Below are 25,387 nucleotides of genomic sequence, written 5' to 3'. Positions count from 1 at the left end.
AGCTAAATGTTGTCTGAACATGCCTATGTTTTTCTTCATTTTCCCTAATTTCCCGCTCAGGTGGCGTTGACCTGCACTCAGATCTGGTGGACTTCTGACATCAACATGGCTTTCACCCGTCTGGAGGAAGGCTATGACAATTCAATGAAGGAGTACCACAGAAAACAGGTGTCCCAGCTCAACACCCTCATCTCCATGCTGATTGGCCAGCTTACACCGGGTGATAGGCAGAAAGTCATGACCATCTGCACCATCGATGTTCACGCCAGAGATGTGGTGGCCAAGATGATCACTCAGAAGGTGAGAGCAACGTGCATGAGAAATCTGTGCTGGAATGTTTGAAATCTTTTGCAGACACAGAGATTGCTGCTGGATTGTTTTTTAGAGATGCTAATAGCATAATTAGAGGGTGGAAGAGCTCAGATTGTTTTTTTGTTTTTTTTAAGGTGGAGAATTCTCAGGCCTTCATGTGGCTCTCCCAGCTCAGACATCGTTGGGAGGAAAAAGAGAGGCATTGTTTTGCCAACATCTGTGATGCCCACTTTCTCTATTCCTATGAATACCTGGGCAACACACCACGATTAGTCATCACACCTCTAACAGACAGGTATGGGCTGTCATTCATCTTTATTCTGACTGCTGCTCGTTTACTCGGTGACAGTCAAGCTAATTGATCCTTCGCTCCCCGTTGCTACTTTAAGCTTTCCATTCTTTCATGTCACCAAAAAAGTTCATGATAAAACGCCAGTCACAGAATAGATTTTAAAAGCCTGCTGATGGTTTACAAATCCCAGAACAGTTTAGGGCCAAAATACATCTGTGATATGTTCAGAGAATATAAACCCAGCAGAGCTCTGAGATCCAAGGACTCAGGTCAGCTGGTCCAGTCCAGAGTCCAGACTAAACACGGAGAAGCAGCATAGCTGTTATGCTGCAAACAAACTGCCAGTGGAGATTAAACTTTAACCAAATGTAGACATTTTTAAATCCAGGTTAAAAACATTTCTTTTCTCATGTGTCTATGCATGAAATCTGCACGGTATCTATTAACTTATCTGGACTGTTGCTTGTTTTTAAATTCATTTAAATTATTTTATTTGTTTCTCTTTATATTCTTTTATGTATTTTTAATGCTTCTTCCACTCCCTGCTGCAATGCTTTTATTTGATGTAAAGCACTTTGAATTGTTTTGGACACGAAATGTGCTACACAAATAAATTTGATTTGATTTGATTTTGAACATGCAAATTTATTATGAAAGATCTTAGTAGCTTTTGCACCAGTAGTTCCATCCATGTTCATCTGTTTTATGCACATTTTCAATAATTGCGTCACAAAACCTGCGTGAAGAGGTTTTTCTCGGTTCAAGTAGAAAAGCTGGCATTTTGATAAAAGCTCAGTTTACCAGCCCGAGGGAAAAATGCTCCACATGAAGCTTGTAAAAATGTGCAATAAAAAAAAATCCAGCACACCTTTACATTTCATTTGGATTGAAACTCAGCTTGTATGTAGCTCAGTTGTCTGTGCTTTGCTGGTGTGTTTTTTGTTTCTTGGAAAATCATCTGATGTGCATCACGCCTGTTGGGTGTATTGCTGTGGACCCAGAGAAGTGCTGTTTGAAGTTTGTTGGATCTGCTGGAAAGAGGCTGTTTTGTTAAGCGGCTGTAATTGGTTGCTTCACCGTCAGCTCCTGTTACCTCATTGACAACATACTAAAATATAGGAATGTGTACGTGTTGTCTTTGCTCCTCAATTGTACTTTTGCAAAAGTGGAATACAAACACAGCTGAGAGCTACATCACACCCATGGAGTGGAGCTCGGCTTCCTTACATCCAAGTTCTGTCTTTAAAATCACAATATTATTGCAGGTTGTTTAAATGCAGTAACATATGTCTGAGCAGTCTGACACTTTAGCTTTTTTCACTGATAGTTTTGTCAAACAAAAGAGAGCGTTAGACTTGTCTCTTTGTTTCTTTGAAAACCTAAAGACACTTCCTTCCACACCTATCAAAATATAAGTATCATTGTAGTTCTGCACAGGTTCATTAAACATGCTAATTTGCATGAAGCACTAATTGCTTGTAAACACAACCTATTGTGCTAGTACGTCTTTGCTTTTCATGTAGGTCAGCGACGATAAAGGCTTCTCATCTGATGATAACTATGTGATGCCTTCTTAGAATTTATATTCGAATCATTATGCACACCTACAACAACCAAAGCCTTTCAGAACATCTCAGCGCGGGCATGTTGCCAACAGCTTGTTTGTTCATATGCATATGCATGTTTCTGCAGGACACCTGATAAACTACACACAGATGAATACCTGTCTCACAGAGTCCTTTGGCAAACCACAGTGTTTGAATGTGCGGTTTTCCATCCTGACCAATGGTCCCTTTGAAGCCTGAACAAAGCAGAAACAATGGGCTTTGATGGCCAGATCAGCGGCCATGTAGCAAGACTTCACCATATGGTGCATGCCCTCACTGCAACTCTCACAGTTTGCCTCTGCCTTTCATTGCAACAATGGACCAGGGACTAGGAGGCCAGGTGTCAGATCCTTTAATCTGTGACTTGAGAAAACAGCTCAAACAGCTAAAAGAGTATTTGGTGCGTGATACGGGAACACAACTTTCTGCACAACAGAGGAGAGGAATGCTTCATGCAGCTGAGTCTAATATCTGTCAACATTTATTCTAGGCTTAAAACTACATACAGTTAATTGACATATATTACAGAAACTTGCTTTTTTAACATAAAAGAAGTTACAGTGAACAGGACCATCAACATATATAAAAAGACATACAGTCCTGTTACTGCTGTGTAGTGCCAGTAATGAATACTCCTGCATGCTACGCTTTAATCCTTTAATTGAAAGGAATGAGAACAGACATCTGTTTATTCCTTTTTCAATAGTTTTGACCGGGGGACTGAGTGGAACTGTTTCTGACCTGAGAGGTCTGAGCAGTACAAACAGTTACTGCAGGGGGGCCTGTACTACGAAGCAGGTTCAACACATCCAGAGTATCCACAGGTGATTCGCTTTAATCACTCCTAACAATCGAGATCTCGGCGAGTGCTACTCCAATGCTGGTTAATCAGGATCACAGCTGTGGCAGCCAAAGCAGGAAGGAAAGCTGATAAAAGAGGAGAATATGGGAATGCTGAATTAATAAGCTCATCAATGTCACGGCCATGTCAAAAAGCACAGATGGATCCCATAATTTATGACAAAGCCCGTGAGAAGGTTTCAGTTGTATTCTGCCAGATGCTGAACTGGCTGTTTTAAATGCTTTTGCATCAAGTAAAGAACAACAGAGTGTTTCAAACTTTGATTTTGATGGACAAAGTTCCACGTTTATTGTTATTAGATGTGGCGGATAGGTCTTAAACATCTGTCAGACAACTGAATTTCATCGTGTTCCTCATTTTTGGTTAACAGATGATATCAATAATGATGTTAATAATAATAATGATGAATTAATGATAGCTCGTTCCCACTTAGCTATGACAACGTGTCAGTGTATGATCAATAGAGCTCTTTTAAAGCAGGTATTTTGACTCGTCAAAGCGTGACAGGCACAGGGAAGCCAGGTTGCTGTGCACCTTCCAACAGCAAGGCTAATGAAAGAGATTTACATCAGCTACTGTATAAATGACTGCATAAAACGAAAAAAGAATTTAATCAGAACATACCGTCCTACCAGGTCTGGTCAAAATGTCTGATATAAAAAAGGTTTTGCAGCAGGGGTTTGACATGGAGGGAGGTAAAGAGAATTTGTTTATCATTTTTTCATGAACCACTGCTTTTAAAAACACAAAGTAAAATCTACTTAGGCATAAATCTATACAAAATAATTACTAGCTTGCACAGAATATACTAGTTTAACTTTGGCTGTAGTCTGTGTGGTGTGTTCACCCTTTGCAGCAGGATAATTAAGCTAAAGGAACTCATGCTAATCCATAACAGCAAGAAATGCTATCAGCATAATGTTAACATTCACTCAATGCTCAGGATCGCCCAGTATTCACCATTATTCAGAATTTCAGGAATATTCTCTCCAACACACACACACACACACACAAACTAAAAGAAAGGAATGTAGGATGGGATCCAACCCATAAACTGATATATAGCTGGTGCTTTTAAAGACACTGTTATGAGTCAAGTCACCTTGTCACAGTCCAGTTAAGTTTCACTCTCACTTCTCTCATCTGGCTGTGGTCCTCTGTGCAGGACATCCTTATCCAGCCTCCTTGACGACTCATTGTGAGGTTTTTGGCCGTATTTCAATGGAGAGTCATAATTCCTGTTGGCACTGGTATCCGGATGATACACTGTATACAGATGGGATCATTTGTCTTCTGCCTATCGTTATGCTTTCCAATATTTGCCACTACTATACATCATCTGTTAACCAGCAGCTTAGCAAAATCATTGCTGTATTGATATTCAAGATAAAAACCACTGTGTTTCCTGCCCTGATCAATAAAGTTCTGATTGGCTCTGTCAGTTCACGGCCCACTTTTATGGATACTTGACAGACTTGTTAATTAGTCGTGATAGGTTCTGCAGGAGAAGCGTCACTAATCAGCCTGTGGGACAATCAAAGCTCAGGAGCAGATTGTATTATCATATAATGATGTTACTTATGATAATGACTGTGCTGACACGAAGACATTGTCAGAGCTGATTATAAGACCATGTCAACGTAGGATCTGTCAGTTGTACTGTAAACAGCTGTTCGGGGATCTTGTAAAGCTGTTGCAGAAATTCAGACAGTTTAGTTTATAGGGTTTTTCAAAGCAAATGTGGATCATTTAAATGGAGATAATCCATGGTGGGAAACTTTTACGTACAACATTTCTCTGTTTTCTTTGTGTTTGTAGGCAAAGAAATGTTCTTGACTGACAAGTTATAATTTTTTTGGATGATAAAGGTTTGGACAAATGGACAAACTGTTGTAGCTGGTGTATCTGTGCATTGTTGTTTTCCTTTTTGCAAGTAATAAAAAATAATACAGGTATTACTTAGTTAGCTACAGTTGTGAAAAAGGCCATAATTTAAAAAAATTAGAGATCATCTAGGTCTTAAAAATGAGGTAAATACTACCTCAGATGAACAACAACATTTTACACCGGGACATTGTTTATTGAAGAAAAACTAAACCACCCCATGATTGAAAAAAGAACGACCTCCAACAGCAATAACCTAAAATGGTTGTAGAATGATGCTGCACCAGTTACAGCCTGCTGCAGTAGCTCTGGACTTGTGTCTTTCTTTCCATCTTGATGAATTTTTCTTCTTCTTCTTTTTTTCTATTAGAAAAATATAGCATTTTCATTGCTGGTTTGGATGCAGTGCAGCTGGAGGGACTTCTGCTGGTCACTCTGGTTGTTAGCACGTTGAAGTAGTTAAATAAACTTACAAAAGCCTAAGTAATGCAGGCAGTATTTTTTTCACCAAAACATGGCTGCAGGAATGACTCGAACACCTCTCTGCTCAGACAAATGAGAAGACATTTTTGACAGTATTAGAACGCCTGAATTCTCCAGACCAGCAAACTGCAAATATCTGCTTTTGTATACAGATGAGTTCATAGTCGATTATTTGACTGCGAGATGCCCAGGTCCTGTGGTTGAAAAATACGCCCAAATCATCAGCCCTCCACCACCGTGCTTGACAGTTGAGGTGTTTGTGCTGATATGCTGTGTTTGGTTTTTCTAACTGTGCTGTCATGAACTTTAACATTTAACATGCTAACTGAGGCCTGTGAACTTGGGGTGAACTTGCTGGGACGTTCACTCCTGGGAAGATTAACAACTAATGACCACACATTTTTTTTTCCCACTTGTGAATAATCTTTCTCTCTGTAGAATGATGGACTCCAAATAGTTTGGGAATGGCCTTATAACCCTTCCCTGATATATGGGCAACAACAATTGCTTCTCTGAGATCATTGCTGATATCTTTCCTCCTTGGTATTGTGTTAACACACACCTGAATGCTCCAGAGCAGCAAACTGAGAGGTGCTCACAGTTGCTGATGAACAGTTCATCAACTATATTTGATTAGCAGCACCTTGGTTTGCTAAGTAATTACTCATTGTAACACGTCAACTCCTGTTGTCCATATGAGGTTGTATTTACCTACTTTTAAGACCTGATGAGGACCAGATCATTTTATTATTATGTAATAAAGCCTTAGAACTGAAAGAGAGTGCACTTTCTTTTCCACATGGCTATTGTTTGAAATATTTTTGAACATTTGACAGGTCTGTTTTCCCACCTTCTCAAGGCCAAACTAAGGCCAGTATATGTATTCCCCAAAGTAGTGACCCATAGACCCGAGACTAAGATGAATAAATCCCCTTGTGAAAACCCTCAGAATGTAGGTAGGGATGAAGCAGGAAAGTTTGGTGTAAGTGCAATTGAGGTTGAGATGGAAGGTTCAGGGAATAGGTTTTAAAATTATGGCTTCATAAATTCAAATTTAATAAGAAACCAATATTTCTGAGGTAAATTGTTTTAACTAACACATGTTACCACAAAACTTTCATGGCTGATTCCTTATACTGAGAGGGGTTTTGTATTACAGGTTTTATGATATTGAATCAATACATTCATAAAGAAGGGATCATCTAATTAAATATGTTGTTATTTACAAAGATTCCACAAAAAAATACCAAAACATGAAAAGAAAAACAATGTAATCACTTTTTTGACCCTGTGATCAGTAGTCGGTGGAGTCATCCATCCATGCATCCAGTTTCTATACCCACTTAACCCAACTCAGGGTCACGGGTCAGTGCAGTCAGTGAAACTAAAAAGTCTTGTGGTCAGCTGTCAGTCCTCTGTCTTCAGCAGTCATGCATATGTGTATATCTCCACTGAATTTAGATGCTACATCACATTGACTCAGTCCCTCCACCTGACCATGAGTGGAGCTCCAGCAGGGCCTGCAGGCACAGGGAAGACTGAGACGACCAAAGACTTGGGACGAGCCCTCGGCGTCATGGTGTACGTGTTTAACTGCTCTGAGCAGATGGACTACAAGGTGAGCAAACACAATAACTGCACATAACTGTCTGCATTTAAAGGTGTCCATGTAGCAAATGCGCATCACTGCAGCGCATATTATGTATGTTTCTTTTAATCTCAGCCTTTGTCAGCGATACGGTATGGATTTGCCATTAAAGTTGTCAGACCGCCCTTATGCCCTTCTCTTTTCATCTTTTTTCTTTTCATCTTCTGTTAGCTTTCCTCCTAAAAGAAGAGCTGATTAAGTTGACCTTGGGGTTTTTTTCCTTGCCAAACCTTGGCAAAGAACTCCCTCAGTATTCATCCTCCACCTTGCTTCGGAATATTGTTATTCACACCCTCTGCAGAAAAAGTGGTTAAAGGAGGTGTGTAAGTCTTATGATCTAGCTTGGTCCTGCCTCCCCCAGACAGGGACATCATTACAGTATAGAGGCATACAGTACCCCTGCCTATACATTCCTCAGCAAGGTGTCTACAGGGAGAAGTGCTAATGTACTCCAGGCGGAGCATATACACTGGAAGCTGGCTTCAGAGCCCCAGACTATTACTCATTTTCTGTTATGCACACACACACACACACACACACACACACACACACACACACACACACACACACACAACGAGTTAGATCAGTCCTCCAGTCAGCTTTGGTTTGCATCAGAGGGTTTCGTTGGCCCTATAATCGAAGAGAACAGTGAGCTGCCCGCTTCATCCTGGTCCAGCTGCTCTCTGGAGGGCCGTTCAAGTTAATGTTAGACGGAACATGAAATGTGACTGTTAGATATTTTAGCTTTCTTTTTTGCAACCAGTGCCTGCGTTTATTAGTGTAAGGCCATGTTTATGTATCAGCCGCGCTCTGCCGTGGTAGCTTTGATAAAGCTGAATGTCTTTTCCAACATCCTCTGTATAATTACCAATATGTCTTGAACAGCAAGACCAAATAGACTCCAATAGAATAGTCCTTTTCGTTCTAATTGTTGACAAAGCATTTTCAATTTTTATCTTGTCTAGTCTTACATTCACTGGATCATCTTTTTCCATAACGAGAGCCGTATAACAATGCTACATCTAGCCGTAGCTGTCGTTTAGTACTGATTATCCCAAAACTAAATTTAGATCTCTTTTAGTCCAAACAGTTTTGTCCTTATCATTACATAACTTATATATCACACAAGATGACTTTGTTCAATTTAAAGAAAGACAACATTGGTTAACGTGAAGCTATAAACTCATATTGTTCTGGCACATTAAATGCAACCAACAATAAGATGCAATCAATGGGTAAGAAAAAATTTTGTCAGTGTGAAGCCATAGTGACTGTGTGCTGACAACAAGATGCCACAAGGAGATCTTTAAGAGGGAAGCTGAATACATAACTTTTATCAAGCAATTTGGTATTATTTAGAAATTACAATTTCAATTATTCTGGTTGTCTGCCAGAATCAGCTATCAGAATCAGTTGGACAGCTCTAATGTCCCATATTGATATCTTGGTTTCAGCTCAATGGATTACAAGAGTTACTAGTTAGCCTCACATGTGTCGTTCATATTTATGTTGCCAACTCTTGTGAAATCTTGGCTGAAGGCAAATGTTGAATCAATTTCTTTGGCTAAGCGTAAACATCTTTCACTTTTAGACCATATTTTGTCCAGTTTTAACCGAGATGCAACAGACCATTTAGATGTTGTTTAGACGTCTTACAAGAGGTAAGACCACCCCACAACTCATTACCAACTTCGTTAATTAGGTCATATTTTCACTGGATGGTCCACATTTGTATGAAACAACATGCTAAGAAGGCATGGGGCAACATAAGTAATGCTTTTTTTCCAGTCCATGTTTGAAACTGTTGCAGTTTAACACAGTAACCCACATTACAGCTCAGTGTAGTATAATCAGATTTGTCACCGCAGTGTAGTTTTTATTGAAGCCTTGAAGAATTCAGCTTTCCATCTTTCCTTGACCTGATGTGTTTCAATCCAGGTCAAGAAACAGTGTGTAGGAATAGACATGTGAGGTCTTTTTTAGAACTCTTAAGTCTCACCCAAAGTCTCTACCTATGACCCTGACTGAATAACTTTCTGTTCACCAGTCCTGTGGGGACATCTACAAAGGCCTGGCTCAGACGGGGGCATGGGGCTGCTTCGATGAGTTTAACAGAATCTCTGTGGAAGTGCTGTCTGTGGTGGCTGTACAGGTAAGAACACATACACCAAATCTTCTTTGGTACTCCTATTTTAGTTTAGGACTTAACGGTCAGAGCAGCAACTGTATGTGTTTACAGACTAGGTGGGGCTAAATGTGTGAGTTTTCATTGAGTTAGTGAGGTTGTCCTTCCAAACCAAACTGTAATGGAAATAAGCCCTTGAAAACAGCACTGAAGAAGTAAATATCCTCATCACAGATTCCAAGCATAAATGACTCCAGCTGGAGGACTAATCCACTTTGGCTGGCACCTTCGCACTTAAGGACCTCCTCATAATTAGAGTCTTCTCTGATCGACGATGGGAAACCGCCTTAAGCTCACCTGTTGTGCTTTTCATGTTGCATCATCTACATCTTTTAGCACAAGCTGCAGCAACTCTGGCTTGATTAACTTCCAACTCTCAGAGAATGAGATGCTGTTATTAGGGTAGTTTATGAATTGTTCTTAGTTTTACATTAGCAAATAACAAATAGTTTGGTTGCTATTAGCACCGCAACCAGACATCAGTTCATAGTGATCTACTTTGTGGTCTGCAGGATTGTCTTATGATAAGTAATTAAGTGTTTCTTGTAATATGTTTAAGTTGAAAACAAGACACAAGTAGTAAATATAGCACGGCGCAGAAGTCTTGAAACAGCCCTCCTATTTCTTTGCATTTAGCTTCTAAGCAGCCAGACATTCTTGTAATCTTTTAACGTGTTCTTGAGCGATAGTTCTCTAGACTCTCGAGATGTCTTTCAGATTTTTCTGCAGACTTTGGGTTGTTTTTCACTCATTTTCAGGCCAGTCCTTGCATCTGACCATTTTTTAAGGAATGTGTTTTTACTTTTGTGTAACATTGACCTATAAATCATTCAAGCATAAAAAAGGCACCTAGCTTAAGGAATGTACCGGTGTGTCTACGCATAACAGTAAGCTCAACAAAGGTTCAATTTTAAATGGTATCTTTAAGCACTTGTGTTACTTACAGCCTGTCATATGGACACTTTATTTATTCAAATTTCTTAAGTTGCATCTACGGAAAATACAAGACATAAATAAGATAGTGTTTTTACAACAAAAAGGTGTTTCTCAAAGAGATAGCGGAGGACAAAAAAAAACGCTTTGGGTCTAAAAACGTATCCACAGCTGATGACCAGTATCTGAAAGTGATGTCTTTAAGAAAGAGGAAAATGTTTACTAAAGACCTGACACAGGACCTGAGAGATACATCTGTTGCATCTACTGTTCACTGAAGCCTCATCAGAAATGGTCTCCATGGAAGGTAGACTGTCAAGAAGCCATTCTTAAGGAAGGGAAACAGAAAAATGACACAAGAGGTGGACTAAAAAAGGTCATATGGAGTGATGAATGCTCCCCAGAGCCCGGAGCTCAACATTACTGAAGCAGTGTGGGATCATCTTGGCAGAGAACGGAACAAAAGGCAGCCCACATCCAAAGAAGAGCTTTGGGATGTCCTTCAAGAAGCCTGGAGAACTATTCCTGAAGACTCCTTAAAGAAAGGACAGAAAGCTTGTCTGAGAGGGTTCAGGCTGTGTTGGAGAATAAAGGTGCTCATAGCAGATATTCACTTCAAGCTTGTTAGAATTGCACAAGCTCTGTTTAGCTCTATTTCCACTTCTGTTTGCACATGTTTTAGTACATTGCTGAACCTATAATCTGGCAATAAATAAAGATTCAAAAAAAGGCTCAAGACTTCAGCATGGTCCTGTATGCAGATAAAATGTTTTTTTTGTTTTTTTTTTATGTGTCAGTTAAAGTCACCATAAATGGAGCACCGCGTTAGTTCTGGCAGACCACGTAGTCAACGCGCCCTTTGCCTATTGGCTGACGCCGACCCAACCCTTATGGCCAGCTGCGCTCAATGGGTAATCAGCTGCTGCTCGCAATTGGATGCTGGCATTTGGGGCACTTCATTTAAACTTGGTTTGCTGTCACTGCTCTTTTTTGCTCTCTGCTTGCACCCACCGCCTCCCCTGCTCCACCGACTTCTCATTGCCAAACAATGTCATGCTGTTGTTCATTGTTGCTTGCTCTGTTCTAGGGGGTTTGTTGCCTTTACAGCAAATGGAAGGCACTCCACCTGAGGATGCTGCTGTTCCCTGTCTTGGCTTCCATGGAGCTCATGGAAAAGTCGGGAACTTCCTCCGAACAGAGCCATACCGCCAAACATAATTGTATGCATTCAGAATAAGCTTCTGAAATTCATCTCTGTTTCTCGTCTCGTTTTGACGAGAGTGGTTCTGACAGAACTTAGATAGTTGTTTTAGCAGAGTCTTAGATTATCAACTTTTCTACCGCTCTCAGGATGAACTGACCCTGTGAGTGTCTTTTCCATAATTTCCCTCAGCTACCTCCACATCCTGTATAATAACATGGAAAGTGAAAAAGAAAAAAGACATTCTCTCCACACTGAATGTTTGGATTCTGCGGGTGACCCAAAGTAGCTAGCACTTTGATGAGAGCACTCTTTTGAGAAATCAGCCACATTCTGTGTGTTTCAGCTGATGTTAGCTTCTTTGCTATCTTGCATTCTGTTATCCTAGATCAAACGGATCCTCCCTGTGGCTCCATAAGTTTCTCTGGTGTATTTAAATCCCGAATGCTGTTGCTGCTGACACTATCTTCATACATGCGCAAAACTGTCAAAACAAAATGTATACAATTGATAAGGACATTGATTATGATCACAAAGATCGTGGAGATAATGGAGATGGAGCTCCTCCAGCGGATCATTATTCACCGCCAGACTTAAGTCACTTCTTTGCCCTTCTCTTCTTCTCTTGTAAGCAGAGATGAAAGTCAGGCAGTCTTCCTCGATAAGCTGTGGAAGTCCACAGTACTTAGAGAATTTTAAAGTGCCAGAAGAATGAATAGGTGTTGCATGGCGTAATGAATAATAAATCATGGTGGCTTATAGTAGAGAAGCAGACCTTGAGAACAGAGAAGCATCAAACTCCTGCTGTGACAGCTGGCAGCCCGCTCCAGCACTCAGCCTGCCTCAGTGGAGCCAACGCAGAGCCATCTCTCCTCTCACCATACACACCTAATCCATCCTCTGAAAGTGGGAGCAGCTAGCATCGCACGCCGACATCCTCGGCTTCTGCTCGGGCTGCTAACACAGGTGGTGGACCAATTCTACATAAAATAAACAGAGACTAACAGAAGGCAGCCAGACACAACAACATGGAGATGAATTGGGGACGTTCTGCCTCTGTTACAGCAAACACAAACCTGCTCTGTTCATATGCTGAGGCTGCTTGCTTCAGACAGTCCATTTAGAGAGGAGAAAAAAGTGGATTAAGAGCCCACTGGATCACTCCTCTAAACAGTGTATTTTCTTCAACTTTTTAAAGTGTTTTCTGCCTTTTACCTTCTGTACCTTTATATCTCTGAAGGGTAGCAGTGCTGTCACATCACATGAAAAACAAGCTCCAGTGATGTGCTCATGGAAACTTTGTGTGTGTGTGCCGCAGCTGCCCTGTTTGTTTTTGCATCTTTCCCTCCCCTTCCCTGTTGTGTTAGTATGACTGAGTGATCTGTAGCCGAGTACTCATCCATGAAGAGATGTTCCTTCTCTTTCCAGCTGTCAACCTGCTACGCTCTTTTAACACTCGCATGTTAAATTCATGAAGCCTCTCACATGCAGGGCTTCAGAGTTTTAGACCAAGACGTACACAGAAAGTTCATATCTGATAACTCATTCAGTCATAATGTAGACAAGCAGAGCCTTGGTAGTTCAGCCATCCAGTGAACCCTGGCTGATACCATGCTCGTATTTGTGATGAAACTGTGTCCCTTTCCAAAAAAAGGATGAATGCTACATAACAAATTGGCACGCTGTTACAAACTGATTGTGGTAGGTGCCTTTGATATTAATAACTTGCGTATGAGTGAGAGTTGAGAGTTGTTCAGAGCATCTTTTTAGTGTTAATTGACATAATTGAAATAGCACAACAACCACTGGATGGATTGCCTTTTACATCTACATTCTTGGTATGGTCCCTCGTTGATGTTTACTGCTAATTTTTTGTCATTTGACACCGAAATGCTCACGCTGCATACATATTGCACACTACATTTCTGAAGGACACAATTCATGTTATGTTCGCAAGTTTTGGAGACATGCACTTCATGCTTTATGCCATACACTGACGTGCGACTGTCACAGCCTCGTGTGGCAAATTTTGTTGTTTGAGAGCCTTGGTTAATAATTGCTTTTTTAAAGATTGAGTGCAGTTTGACCTGTTAATATAGTTCCTACTTAGAACAAAACAAAAGAAAAACAGCGTGTTTAATTTGACTTTATTTTATTACAGACAGTCTGAATCTAGTATGAATATATTATAGGGCTGGGCCCTATAATATTATCGCGTTAACTCGTTAATTATTTAACGCCGATAAATATTTTATCGCGCATTAACGCAGGTTTTATTATTTATTTTATTGTTTTAAAAGTCTGTTGCTGTCTGCTGCAGAACCGGAAAAGAAAGTAATCGGCGGATCCACCTAACATGGAGAAGGGTACGGAACTTTTACTCGGCCATTTTCATTTTAAATTTCTTCCAGACGGCGGAGTCGACAGAACCAAAGTCATCTGTAAACTCTGCCAAGTTGAATTGTCTTCTCAGCGTAGTAGTTCCAGTCTAAAATATCACTTAAAGGCAAAACACACAACTGATAGCAGCAAGTCATTCAAGGAAACAGACAGTGGAGCGAGGCTTCTACATAAAAACTACAGAAAGATGCTGATGTTAAAAGTGTGTTTGCACAACAAATGTTATGGCACTTTCATTCATATGGTAGTACATTTAAAATAAAACTAAATGCTAAAAGCTATACACTACTTTTGGATTCATTTTTGGATTTTGCGTACAAATGCGATTAATCGTGATTAATCAGGGAAATCATGTGATTAATTACATAAAAAATGTAATCGTTGCCCAGCCCTAATGTATTAAGATGTGTTTTGTCTCATTAATCTCATTTAAATCCATTTTTGCATTTCAGGCCTGCAACGTTTTGCAGAAGCGGTTGAGAATGAAAGATGTTACTTTGTTTTGTTGCCACTCCTTCTCACAATACTTAAAGACGATGTTCTTAAATAAATCCTACCAAGTGATGACGAGTTTCAGGTGTTGTTGGGGCCAGGCCAGGACTGCATCCTGTATCTGTACCCTATTTCTCCTCCTTAATGTTTGCAGAATGTGGTCTTACATTATCTTGTTAAAAAAAATAATGGAAAAGATGTCGTCTTGAGGGCAGCATGTATTGCTCTAAAATCACACCAAGCTCTTCTGTATTAATGCTGCCATCACAAAATTGCACATGAGCTTTGCCCATAGCTCTGATAACAACCCCACAGCATCACAGAGCCTGACCTTTGGACTTGCTGTTGAAAACACTCTGAATGGTCCTTTTTGTTTTTAGTTCCAAGCACACAACGTCCATTTCTTCTAGAAAAGATCAGGAATTATACTGACCCCAACGCACATTTCCACTGTGGGAGCCCGGAGAAGTCGATGCTGCCTCTAGATAAGATCAATGCGAGGCTTCTTTTCTGTAAAGTATAGATTGAATTGGCATTTGTGAATGCAGCTCTGTAATGCTTGACAAAGGTTCCCCACAGTAATCCCTGACCCATGTTGCTAATGACAGTTCTCAATGCAGTCATGTTTGAGGGCTCAGAGATCATGGTTGTCCAGCTTAGGCTTGCTCCCTTGCCCTTTACACTCTGAAGGACTCAAGGAATCCAGAACAATTACAGAGATATTCTGCACTATAAATCGAGCAAATGAAAGTCTCTTCCAATCATTTTTGAGGAACATGTCTGTTGACAAACTGGAGATCTTCTGCTCATCTTTTCTTCTCAAAGGGCTTTTATAGTTCCTCCGTTTGTACCAAATCATGATTACAATCATCTTTGGACCTTAACTGTTGAAATAACAATGATTTTTTTTCATCGCAACTTTTGTTAAATGTGTCACCTGAAAAACAAACATGGATGAATATGGACAAAAATAGATTACACAGGAAATATCTTTGGTTCAAATGGTCTGCAGTGAAAAAAAATCGAGATAAATGTGAGAATAACCAAAGATGGATCAATTAAAGCCATTTACTTTAAAAGAGCTTTTAAAGTTTAATGCTGTGATCTTCAAATTGAGTTTTTACGGTATGGGAAAAGTGAGAGTTCTTTATGTTCTGCATTGTGTTTGTATTTAGGTCAAAAGCATCCAAGATGCCATCCGCGATAAGAAGCGGAGGTTTAACTTTATGGGAGAGGAGGTGAATCTTTGTCGCTCTGTGGGCATCTTCATCACCATGAATCCAGGCTACGCTGGCAGGACTGAGCTTCCTGAAAACCTCAAAGCTCTGTTCAGGTAGGTCAGAAGAAGCTTTAGTTCAGTGCAGCATGTCATTTCTGCTGCATTTCCCCCCCCTTTTTTTCCCCTTTTTTTAATCAGTGAATGTTTAATCTATAAAGACACTGAGATAGATGTCAGTGCTCATCAACCGAAGAGAAAGGTGGAGAAATAGGTGGATGATTACAGTAGCTAATACATTAAAAATAATAATAAGGGGGAATCACAATATTTTTTACACTAGAGTGTGAATACTTGAACCGTATATAAATCACGATACATAATGTGAAACTCTTCTAAAGAATCTGTAAACTCAAGTGATATAATTAGGCATAAATGGTTACTCGTTTACTATCCTTATACATGAAGTAAATAATTCTTCTGTTGCATTTAGTCTCTTCAGTGTATTTGTGTATTTTTCAGTTGTAAAAGCTGATGTCCTTGTGTCCTACAAAGTGTGGCCATGGGTAAAAGCTGCTCTGCTTTGCTGTCTCTGTGTGTTCACTTTACTTCAGCTTATTTGATTAACTCAAGTGTGTGAATGAAATAATTACAACAAGCAAAAAAAAAGACATTCTAGTACTTATGTTCAAATTAGTAAAATGTGGCCTCCAAATGATTGATTATTCCCTCCGAGGCCACTAATGTTCTCTGTAACAAATCTGTTATGGATTACAACTTGTGGTGAAACTTGCATCGCTCCGCCTTTAAAGTGAGCTGAATTTACTGAATTTTGTTCTAATGATGCATTGCAGGTGAGAAATCATGTATCTAAAAAAATTTTTAGGTCTCTGCTTCAGTGTGTTTTAGCTGTAAAAGTAGAATTAATGGCTTAAAAAATGAATTTGACCATCAGCTAATACCAGGCACCTTTTTCACACTTGTCCACAGACCTTGTGCCATGGTGGTGCCGGACTTCGAGCTGATCTGTGAAATTATGCTGGTGGCCGAAGGTTTCATTAATGCACGGATCCTTGCTAGGAAGTTTATTACCCTCTACACGTTGTGCAAAGAGCTGTTGTCCAAACAGGTACAACCTTCTGTCTTCAGTTCTGTGCTGCGGCTGGCAATAGTTAGCTCCTAAACCACCTCAAAGCTTTACAACTGACACAGTGTTATAATTGAGTTTTTTGATGAAGGAAATACTCTGAGGCATCACACATAAGCTGAATTAGTAACTGCATGTAATACTTCACTCAGATGATTGAAGTATTACATGCATATATGAATAAGAAGCTACAGGGAGTTTCTCTTTTATTTTTCTTTAATCCCTCTTGGTCTGATCTTGTTTTACAATTCATGCCATTAATTTCACGAGTTAAAAAAAGCAATAAAGTTGATCACTGGGCTGACTGAGAGTTGCCGTACAGTTTCTCAGCTCGGATGGTTTTATGAGCCGTCAGTTCTGGATGAATTTTCCATGACCGCAAGCACGTTTAAGTGTCAAATTATGCTACTTTATTTTTATGGCTGTGAAATGAAGTCATATTAAAATGAAAAAAAACTTTGTTACACTTCTTTTGCTCTCTCAAAGTTGTTTGTATAAGTTTAACTGTATGTTTTCAGACATCAGCAATATTGTAGTAATGAAATAAAATTGTAATGAGCGGGTTTCTCATCTAAACTGTATTCACAAGAGCTGAAATGGTAAATCAGTTGAAAGTGCAGATTTAGAAAACTTCCTTCACTTTTGGATTTAATGTTTCCTCCAAAGATTTTTCAGTGAATTCTATTCCATGTCACCAAAACAAAAAGCAGGATTTTTAGCAAGCAATTTATTGTTTGGCCATGAATGTGCAATTCTATCTGTCTACTTTCAAAAATCTGGCGTGTTTAGCAATCATAATCAAAACTAAACGCAGGGTGATTGTGCATAACTTTCCTGCTCTGCCATAATCCCGCTGCCTCTGGCTCTTTTCTCACAATGGCCTAAACCTTAAACTTTTGAAGAGCTTAATAAATAAACAACACTTCTAACCTCTAACATCTCATTTATATTAATAAGCTGGACTATGCTTGACGGCAGCTCTCATTGATGACAAAAATAAGATAAAACAGATGAGCACATGCAAAAATGTATCTACACAGAAAATCTTATTCATGTATGAAATTTGTATATACAGTGCACAGTGAAAATGAGTACACCCCTGTTGAAAAGTAACATTTTGAACAATATTTTAATACACACACAAGTTATTCCCAAAACGTGCATAGAGTAAGTTTAATACAACATCTGTTCAGCTTACAACAGAAAAGAAAGGTCAATAATATAACTTAAATGACATATTTGTCCATTTTTGTGAAATTATGCTGGTGCAAAGGTGAGTACACCCCTATGTTAAACTCCCTGAGAATGGGCCGTGTTGGCCCGAAATGTCATGAAATGAAAAGGCATTATCATTGTCTCATCAGAGACAAACAAACTAAGGATATGGATTGCTGGAACCATGTCCTGTGATCTGATGACACCAAGATGAACAAATTTGCTTCGATGGTGTAAAGCATGTGTGGTGGTAAAAAGTGATTTGTACAAAGAAAAGTGCCCCATGCTTAAAGTCAAGCATAGTAGTGGGAGTGACATGGTTTGGGGCTGTATGGATGCCATCAACAGTAGGAAGCTGAATTTCACCAAAAGAAACATGCTTGTCAACATGTACTGTGACTACTGAAGCAGATCATGATACTCTCCATAGGATTTCAGTCAAATCTCACACACGTCTCTTTTAGCCTGGTGCAGACTCAAAATGTAAAATTTCAATGTAAGGCAAGGATGAAACGCACAACGATGACCTCCCTTTTAATGCCTTTTCATTTCATGACATTTCGGGCCAACACGGCCCATTCTCAGGGAGTTTAACATAGGGGTGTACTCACCTTTGCACCAGCATAATTTCACAAAAATGGACAAATATGTCATTTAAGTTATATTATTGACCTTTCTTTTCTGTTGTAAGCTGAACAGATGTTGTATTAAACTTACTCTATGCACGTTTTGGGAATAACTTGTGTGTGTATTAAAATATTGTTCAAAATGTTACTTTTCAACAGGGGTGTACTCATTTTCACTGTGCACTGTAAGTATACAGTATTAAGATGTATGTATACAAATAACGAAAACTAGAAATTAAATTAAAAAAACTACAGAAATAAAGACAGAAGAATGCTGCAGTCACTACCAAAAAAAAAACAGTTATTGCACAGTTAATGGTGAATGCAGATTTGTATAAAAGATATTTTACTATTTCGAGGCAGTTGAAGTCTTTTCGTGGTCTGTTGGGAGCAGTGCTGATTGTACGGTGTGACAGCCGCAGCCAGGAAGGGCCTGCGATATTCTTCTTTCATACGTTAAAGGTGCAGCAGCCTGTCACCAGAGGAGCTCTCCAGTGCCGACACAGTGTCATGCATGGGTTGAGAGATGCTGTCCAGAAGTGATAGCTTGGCTAGCATTCCCGTCCCCCACCACCTGCACTGGGTCAAGGGTCATTCCAGGACAGAGCTGGCCTTCCTGATCAATTTATTAAGTTTTTTCCTCTCAGCAGTTGAAATGCAACTCTTCCAGAACACTGCTCCTTAAAAAATGCCTGATACAACAACAGAGTCAAAGAAGGTCCTCAGCAGTGCCCCCTGCACTCCAAAAGGCCGGAGTGTCCCCTGAGTGTAGAGTCCACCCTGGCTGTTTGGTATATTACATCAGTGCTGTCCGTTCAGTCCAGCTTATTGTTCAGATGACCTCCGAGGTCAATATCAGTCAGCACAGTGACGCCTGTTGTCAGCTGATTATAAAAAGATAGTGTAACAGTCCACTAACCCCATGTCCATTCCCTCGATATTTGCTTGTTTCAGGGGGAGTGTGTGTTTGTAGAAATCCACCACTTTTTGGTCTTTCCTGCGTTGATTTAGATGTGGTTCTGCTGGCACCAGTCCATATAGTCCTGAGTCCATCTGTCCTCCCTGTCATCCTCATCTGCAATGAGACCAACAATGGCAGAGTGATCAGAGAACTTATACAGGTGGCAGTGTACTGCAAGGGTGAAGAGGAAAGGCCAGAGCCAGAATGTTTCCCACCCTCTGGAGCCCCTGTGCTGCAGACAAACACGTCAGACATTCTGTGGTCAGTTTGCGAAGTTGTCAAAAATTCAAGAAGACAGGCAGTGGTACACCCCTGTGTGCTTGAGCTTGTCCCTCAGAAACACAAGGTGTATGGTGCACACCAGGACAAACAAACAAAAAAAGGTCATTTTGATATGTAAATGCGCCCGAGCTGAAAGAGCTCTCTGTAGCAGCATGTAGCATCTACCCCAGTGCCAGGCTGGTAGAAAGACACAAGTAAGTCCGTCGATGAGCTCACCGATGGACTTCGATGAGTGAGCTGGAGGCAAGTCTCTATTGGGTTTTCATCTGGAGTAATGTCAGCACCACCGGCCTGTAGCAGTTGAGGTCCTTCAGGTCCACAGGATGCTTCCACAGTTGGGCTACAGTTAGGGATGGGAATAAAAAAGAACCGGTTCCCAATGTTTCAATTCCTTGGAATCGTTTGGCGATTTTGCAAACGATTCCCTTATTGATTCCAGTGGGCGCGAATGACGTCACCACGCAACATTGCGTGGCGAGTCCAGTGCAGCCAGCAGCCAACAGTAAACATGGCGCCCAAGCGGTACAAACGCTCGAAAGTTTGGTTACACATCCCTAAAAAAGACGACAACAGGGCAACTTGCAAAGTGAATATTTCACCAAAGGGAGGAAATACTACCAACATGCAATAACTATGAAAGAATGTCGCGTTTTCGATCTGCTCCGGACTAACGTTGGTGAATCTGAACCCAGCAGCAACGTTAGCAACGTTAGCAACGTTAGCATGTCCTCGGCTAACACTGCAGGTAACTAACAAACAAACAATGCCTATCATGTTAGCACCATTTGCCTGATTGTAAAACCTGCTGTTAGTAACGGTTAAGGTTAAATGAATGCCTTCTCAGGCATTCCATTTAGATGAAATCATGAGAGACAGAGCCTGACTGGCTCAGAGCCAGAGGCTGGTGGTACTACCCCCAGTTCACGTCTACCTCCAGCTTCTCCTTTCACCAGAGCAGGGAAGAGTTAAATTACCCAGGCCATGATAGACCAATGTGGACCTCACCGTTGTTGGGTTTGTAAGGTCATGACTCGTGTTACTTCTAAACTAAACAAAGTTGATGCTAATCGACCGGTTTGTTGTCCTTTTTCTCCAAATGAGAATCGATAAGGGAACCGACAAAGAACCGAATCGTTAAGCAGAATCGAAAATGGAATTGGAATCGTAAAAATCTTATCAATTCCCATCCCTAGCTACAGTGTCTATCCACATCAGCAGTGTCTGGGGAAAAACAACCCAAAAGACACAAAACACACCACAAAGACACCAGTCAACTGCCAGCTGGATCTATGCCTGCACAAACATAACTCTCCACCACAGAAAGGAGTGGGAGAAAATACATTATTCAGTAAGGGGCACGAGAAGAAAAACGTGAAGTTTGCATTGTATTTTTCTCTAATGTCATGAAACAGATGATTCGGGTCTCTCCTGAATCGTGGTTATCGGTTGATTTTCAGTCTCCATGGTTATGTGAAAAATGTTTGGAGAGATGAAGTCAATAAATGAAAAGCTAATGTGTGACATGCTGAGTTAGCTGATCGCTTTCTGTCGCCACTCCTGCATCTCTTCTTATACACTCCGACAAAGCCTCGTCACAGCAAAAAGTCAGAGAAGGCTAATACACAATTAGTCTGTTTTGATGATATGATATAAACACTCAAACATTTGCTGGTAAAACAAAATTATTTAGATGCAACTAATTCTCCTTTCACTGATGTATAGTCAAGTTTGTTTGAAACAACAACTGCGTCATCGAACATATTTGATGTTTAATGAATGAGCTCTTTGCGTTACTTGTATCAGTACTATTGAATGAATGAAAACTAGACTCATATGAGTAAAACCTCATCAAATCCCATGAACTTTTGCAAACCTGATTTTGACTTATTTCTTTTTTAAATCTTGAATGAATGGAATTTCGACATTCCCTCCGTTGCCAGACTGTTCCTCAGCACTGACACGATGCGCTGGTGATATGGTAGTTTTGTGTGAGACTTTGGGATCAGTGTTCCTCAATAAGCTGGAAATGTTTGGCCTCCTGGCACTGATGACAGAGAAATCTAAGTTTCACGAGGAAAATGACACCAGTTACAAAAAGACTTTGACCAATATTGAGCCGACACACGGTAGTCAGTGAAGCTGTGGTCCAGTTACTTTAAGATGTTTGAAAGTGTGTGTATGTTCATTCTGTTTAGTAGCAAAGAGAAGAGGGTCAGCGTTGGTAAATATCTTGAGACTCGGGCCCTTACAATCACTAACCAAGTTGGTAACCTCGGAGTGTTGATAGACTCAGATCTGACTTTCAGCAGCCACATCAAAGCTGTCACCAATGCAGCTTTTTACCATCTCAGAAACATCAACAGAATTAAAGGTTTCCTCTCCCAAAGAGACCAGGAGAAACTCATCCATGCTTTTATCTCCAGTAGACTCCATTACTGTAATGCTCTATTAACTGGACTTCCCACAAAGAGCATTAAACATCTGCAGCTCATCCAGAACGCTGCTGCTGGAGTTTTAACCCGGGCTAAGAGATCTGAACACATCACACCAGTTTTAAAATCTTTACTCTGGCTTCCAGTCAGTCACAGAATAGATTTTAAAAGTCTGCTGATGGTTTACAAATCCCAGAACGGTTTAGGGCCAAAATACATCTGTGATATGTTCAGAGAATATAAACCTAGCAGACAGTGGCGGCTCCTGACATTTTTTTTAGGTAGTGCAATTTCCAGTCTGTGAAAGCTGCATCAGAGTGTGCTGTGCGAAGCTGAACCGATTGCACTGATGCAAACCTGTTATGTTCCCACGCAGGAAATAAAATGTCCAATCATCCAGAAACTCCTTGTCTTCCTTAAATAAACACAACGCAGAGTCGAGGGGTTATTTGGTCTGCCAAATAACCAAAGTGACTGCAATTTCCCCCCGTTATGTCCATAAGTACCATAAAAGTCCATAGGACTGAGGTATTTGTCTAGGTAGCATAATTTATTGTAATCTTTTTTTATAATATTTTGTTATTTTTTGCATAATTTGCCAATCAGTTAATATTACACCTTAACCATTATTTATTTATTTATTTTCCTCATATTGTTCCAGGATTCTATGAAGTAAACACATAAGCTCTTAATGATAAGATTCATTCAATTTTCATTCTAAAGAATGTAATTAAAATATATAAATCCAAGTCAAGTGTTTATTGAAGTTTTGGAAAATATGAAAGCATAACCAATTGTCAAACATGGTTAAGTGCAGCTTACTTATGTGAGATTTCTCTCTTTTTTAAATATAATACTGCACCATAAACAATGAATGTGTCATTATACATTCTGCTATCATTGTCAACATTATATAAAAGATTTAAATCATTACAAGTCAATGACTGAGCACAAAAGGTTAAGTTATTTAGCTACATCAAATACTACCTGGAAAAATACCAGGGTTGGTGGAGCCCTGGGTTTCATCTTTGCCTCGCAAGGCTAGCTCGAAAATCCCGCAAAATTCTTCCAAACTTCCTTCTCCACATTAGTAGGACGACTAAAGGGTACTTCTTTCAGAAACACTACTGTATTGTTGCACTCGACACTCGCCATCTTCTTCGTAGAATGTTCTTGGTCCCGCGCAACAGACATATGACGAAAGCACGTTGTGCGTCGTTTGTGCGAGCACATAAACCCTCATAGAAAATGTATTGGGAGCAGGATTTTTGAAAAAAACTGATGTACCATTAATGTCAATTGGAGATTTCCTGTGCAAATTCGACCCTGACAGAAATCGCCCCAAATGGGCGTGGCAACACCAGGCGCGACCCTAATCTGATTGGACAATGACATATACAACCAGTTTGCCTACAGTAGATCAGTCCCGCCTTAGCAACTAGATTAAAAAAAACAAAAAAAAACTCGGTAGTGCGTCGCACAAATCGCCCCTATGAAGAAGCCGCCGCTGCTAGCAGAGCTCTTAGATCCAAGGACTCAGGTCAGCTGGTCCAGTCCAGAGTCCAGACTAAACATGGAGAAGCAGCATTTAGCTGTTATGCTGAAAACAAGTGGAACAAACTGCCAGTGGAGATTAAACTTTCACCAAATGGAGACATTTTTAAATCCAGGTTAAAAACATTTCTTTTCTCATGTGTCTATGCATGAAATCTGCACGATATCTTTTAACCTATCTGGACTGTTGCTTGTTTTTAAATTCATTTAAATTATTTCATTTGTTTCTCTTTATATTCTTTTATGTATGTTTAATGCTTCTTCCACTCCCTGCTGCAATGCTTTTATTTGATGTAAAGCAAATTGTTTTACACATGAAATGTCCATCCCTCTATTTTCTATACCCGCTGAATCCGTCGGTCGGGTCGGGGCCCCAAATATAAGCAATGCAAACAATTAATGGAAACATTTACGGTGTAATAAAGTACTGGTGCCATATTTAGATGTGCTTTAGGTACAAATACAGCTATTGTTTAAGTATTAAAACACTTTTTCTCCGGGCCTTTCCTTTAGGATCACTATGACTGGGGCCTGCGAGCCATCAAGTCAGTCCTAGTAGTGGCCGGCTCACTGAAAAGAGGAGACCCTGGCCGAGCTGAGGACCAGGTGCTCATGAGAGCTCTGAGAGACTTCAACATTCCGAAGATCGTCACAGACGACATGCCAGTGTTCATGGGCCTGATAGGAGATCTCTTTCCCTCATTGGACGTCCCCAGAAAGAGAGACCTGGACTTTGAGACGCATATGAAGCAGTCCATTCTCGACTTGAAGTTACAGGCTGAGGACAATTTTGTGCTCAAGGTACAGCGCTCACGACACTCTTCATGCTTCATGCTGCAGTTTATCAATTGTTGATTACATTTGAAAAAGATTCAAGGTCTATTGTGAATGTGAGTTTGACACTAAGTCATGGAATGAAGGAAAACATAATGACATGTTGTCTGAAAAATACCGGCAGAGTTCCCAAGTGTTTTTTTTTTTTTTTACAGAAATTACAGTTGCAGTGCTTTCATTTTAAATTTATCGTCATTCTCTCCAAAAGCTATTTGCCTCACGTCATAATGCTCTTCTGGGAAATACACATTAGTGTCAAACAAGTCTGCAGCATCTGGATGAATTGGGCAAATATTGCCATAAGCTAGTTGTTGGCTGCGATGCGAGTTCAGGTGCCCAAGCTGATGACCTAATTCTAGTCATTATATTACCCACAGATACATACACAAGAGAGGGCGTTATGTGTCAGAGACAGAAGTACACAGGACCAAGGGAAATAAATGCGATCTGCCTCAGGTCAAATAGACATGGGAACCACATAATAACACTCCATCAATGGAGCCCAGCGCTGCACCGTGCCACTTAACCCTGACATTGTGAGAGACAGCCACAGAAATAAACAAAGAGGGGGAGAAACAGAGTGAGAGGTGGAGAGAGAACGTCAGAACGGTCAATAACAACCGTACACCCTCAGTGCCTGAACTTTACAGTCTTTGTTTGTGCAGCCAGCCTTTTGATTTCAGAAACAAGGACGAGATAGGGGGGCAGGCAAGGTGGGAGAGATCTTTAGCATTAGCATGTGCTAGCCTTAGGACTCCCCAGATCAAAGCAGTAATCAGACGGGTCCTTTGGGAGTGCAAAGCCGCCTGTTCCGGCTGAAT

The 25,387-nt window shown here is 40.3% G+C and overlaps 1 protein-coding gene across 1 annotated transcript in view; it reads left to right on the top strand.

The window, feature by feature from the left end:
• Positions 1-25,387, top strand: part of dnah9 (dynein, axonemal, heavy chain 9) — a 240,491-nt gene that overhangs the window by 99,336 nt on the left and 115,768 nt on the right. The window contains exons 31-37 of the mRNA XM_075458261.1: positions 61-300; positions 447-607; positions 6,902-7,058; positions 9,136-9,240; positions 15,475-15,632; positions 16,506-16,644; positions 24,246-24,533. Coding sequence (XP_075314376.1) covers positions 61-300; positions 447-607; positions 6,902-7,058; positions 9,136-9,240; positions 15,475-15,632; positions 16,506-16,644; positions 24,246-24,533 — 1,248 coding nt within the window. The remainder of the gene's footprint in view (positions 1-60; positions 301-446; positions 608-6,901; positions 7,059-9,135; positions 9,241-15,474; positions 15,633-16,505; positions 16,645-24,245; positions 24,534-25,387) is intronic.

This window comes from Odontesthes bonariensis, chromosome 23 (assembly GCF_027942865.1).
Source record: "Odontesthes bonariensis isolate fOdoBon6 chromosome 23, fOdoBon6.hap1, whole genome shotgun sequence".
NCBI classification, from domain to species: Eukaryota; Metazoa; Chordata; class Actinopteri; order Atheriniformes; family Atherinopsidae; genus Odontesthes; species Odontesthes bonariensis.
The sequence above is the reverse complement of the archived record's forward strand: the minus strand, read 5'-3'. Positions and strand labels throughout refer to the sequence as shown.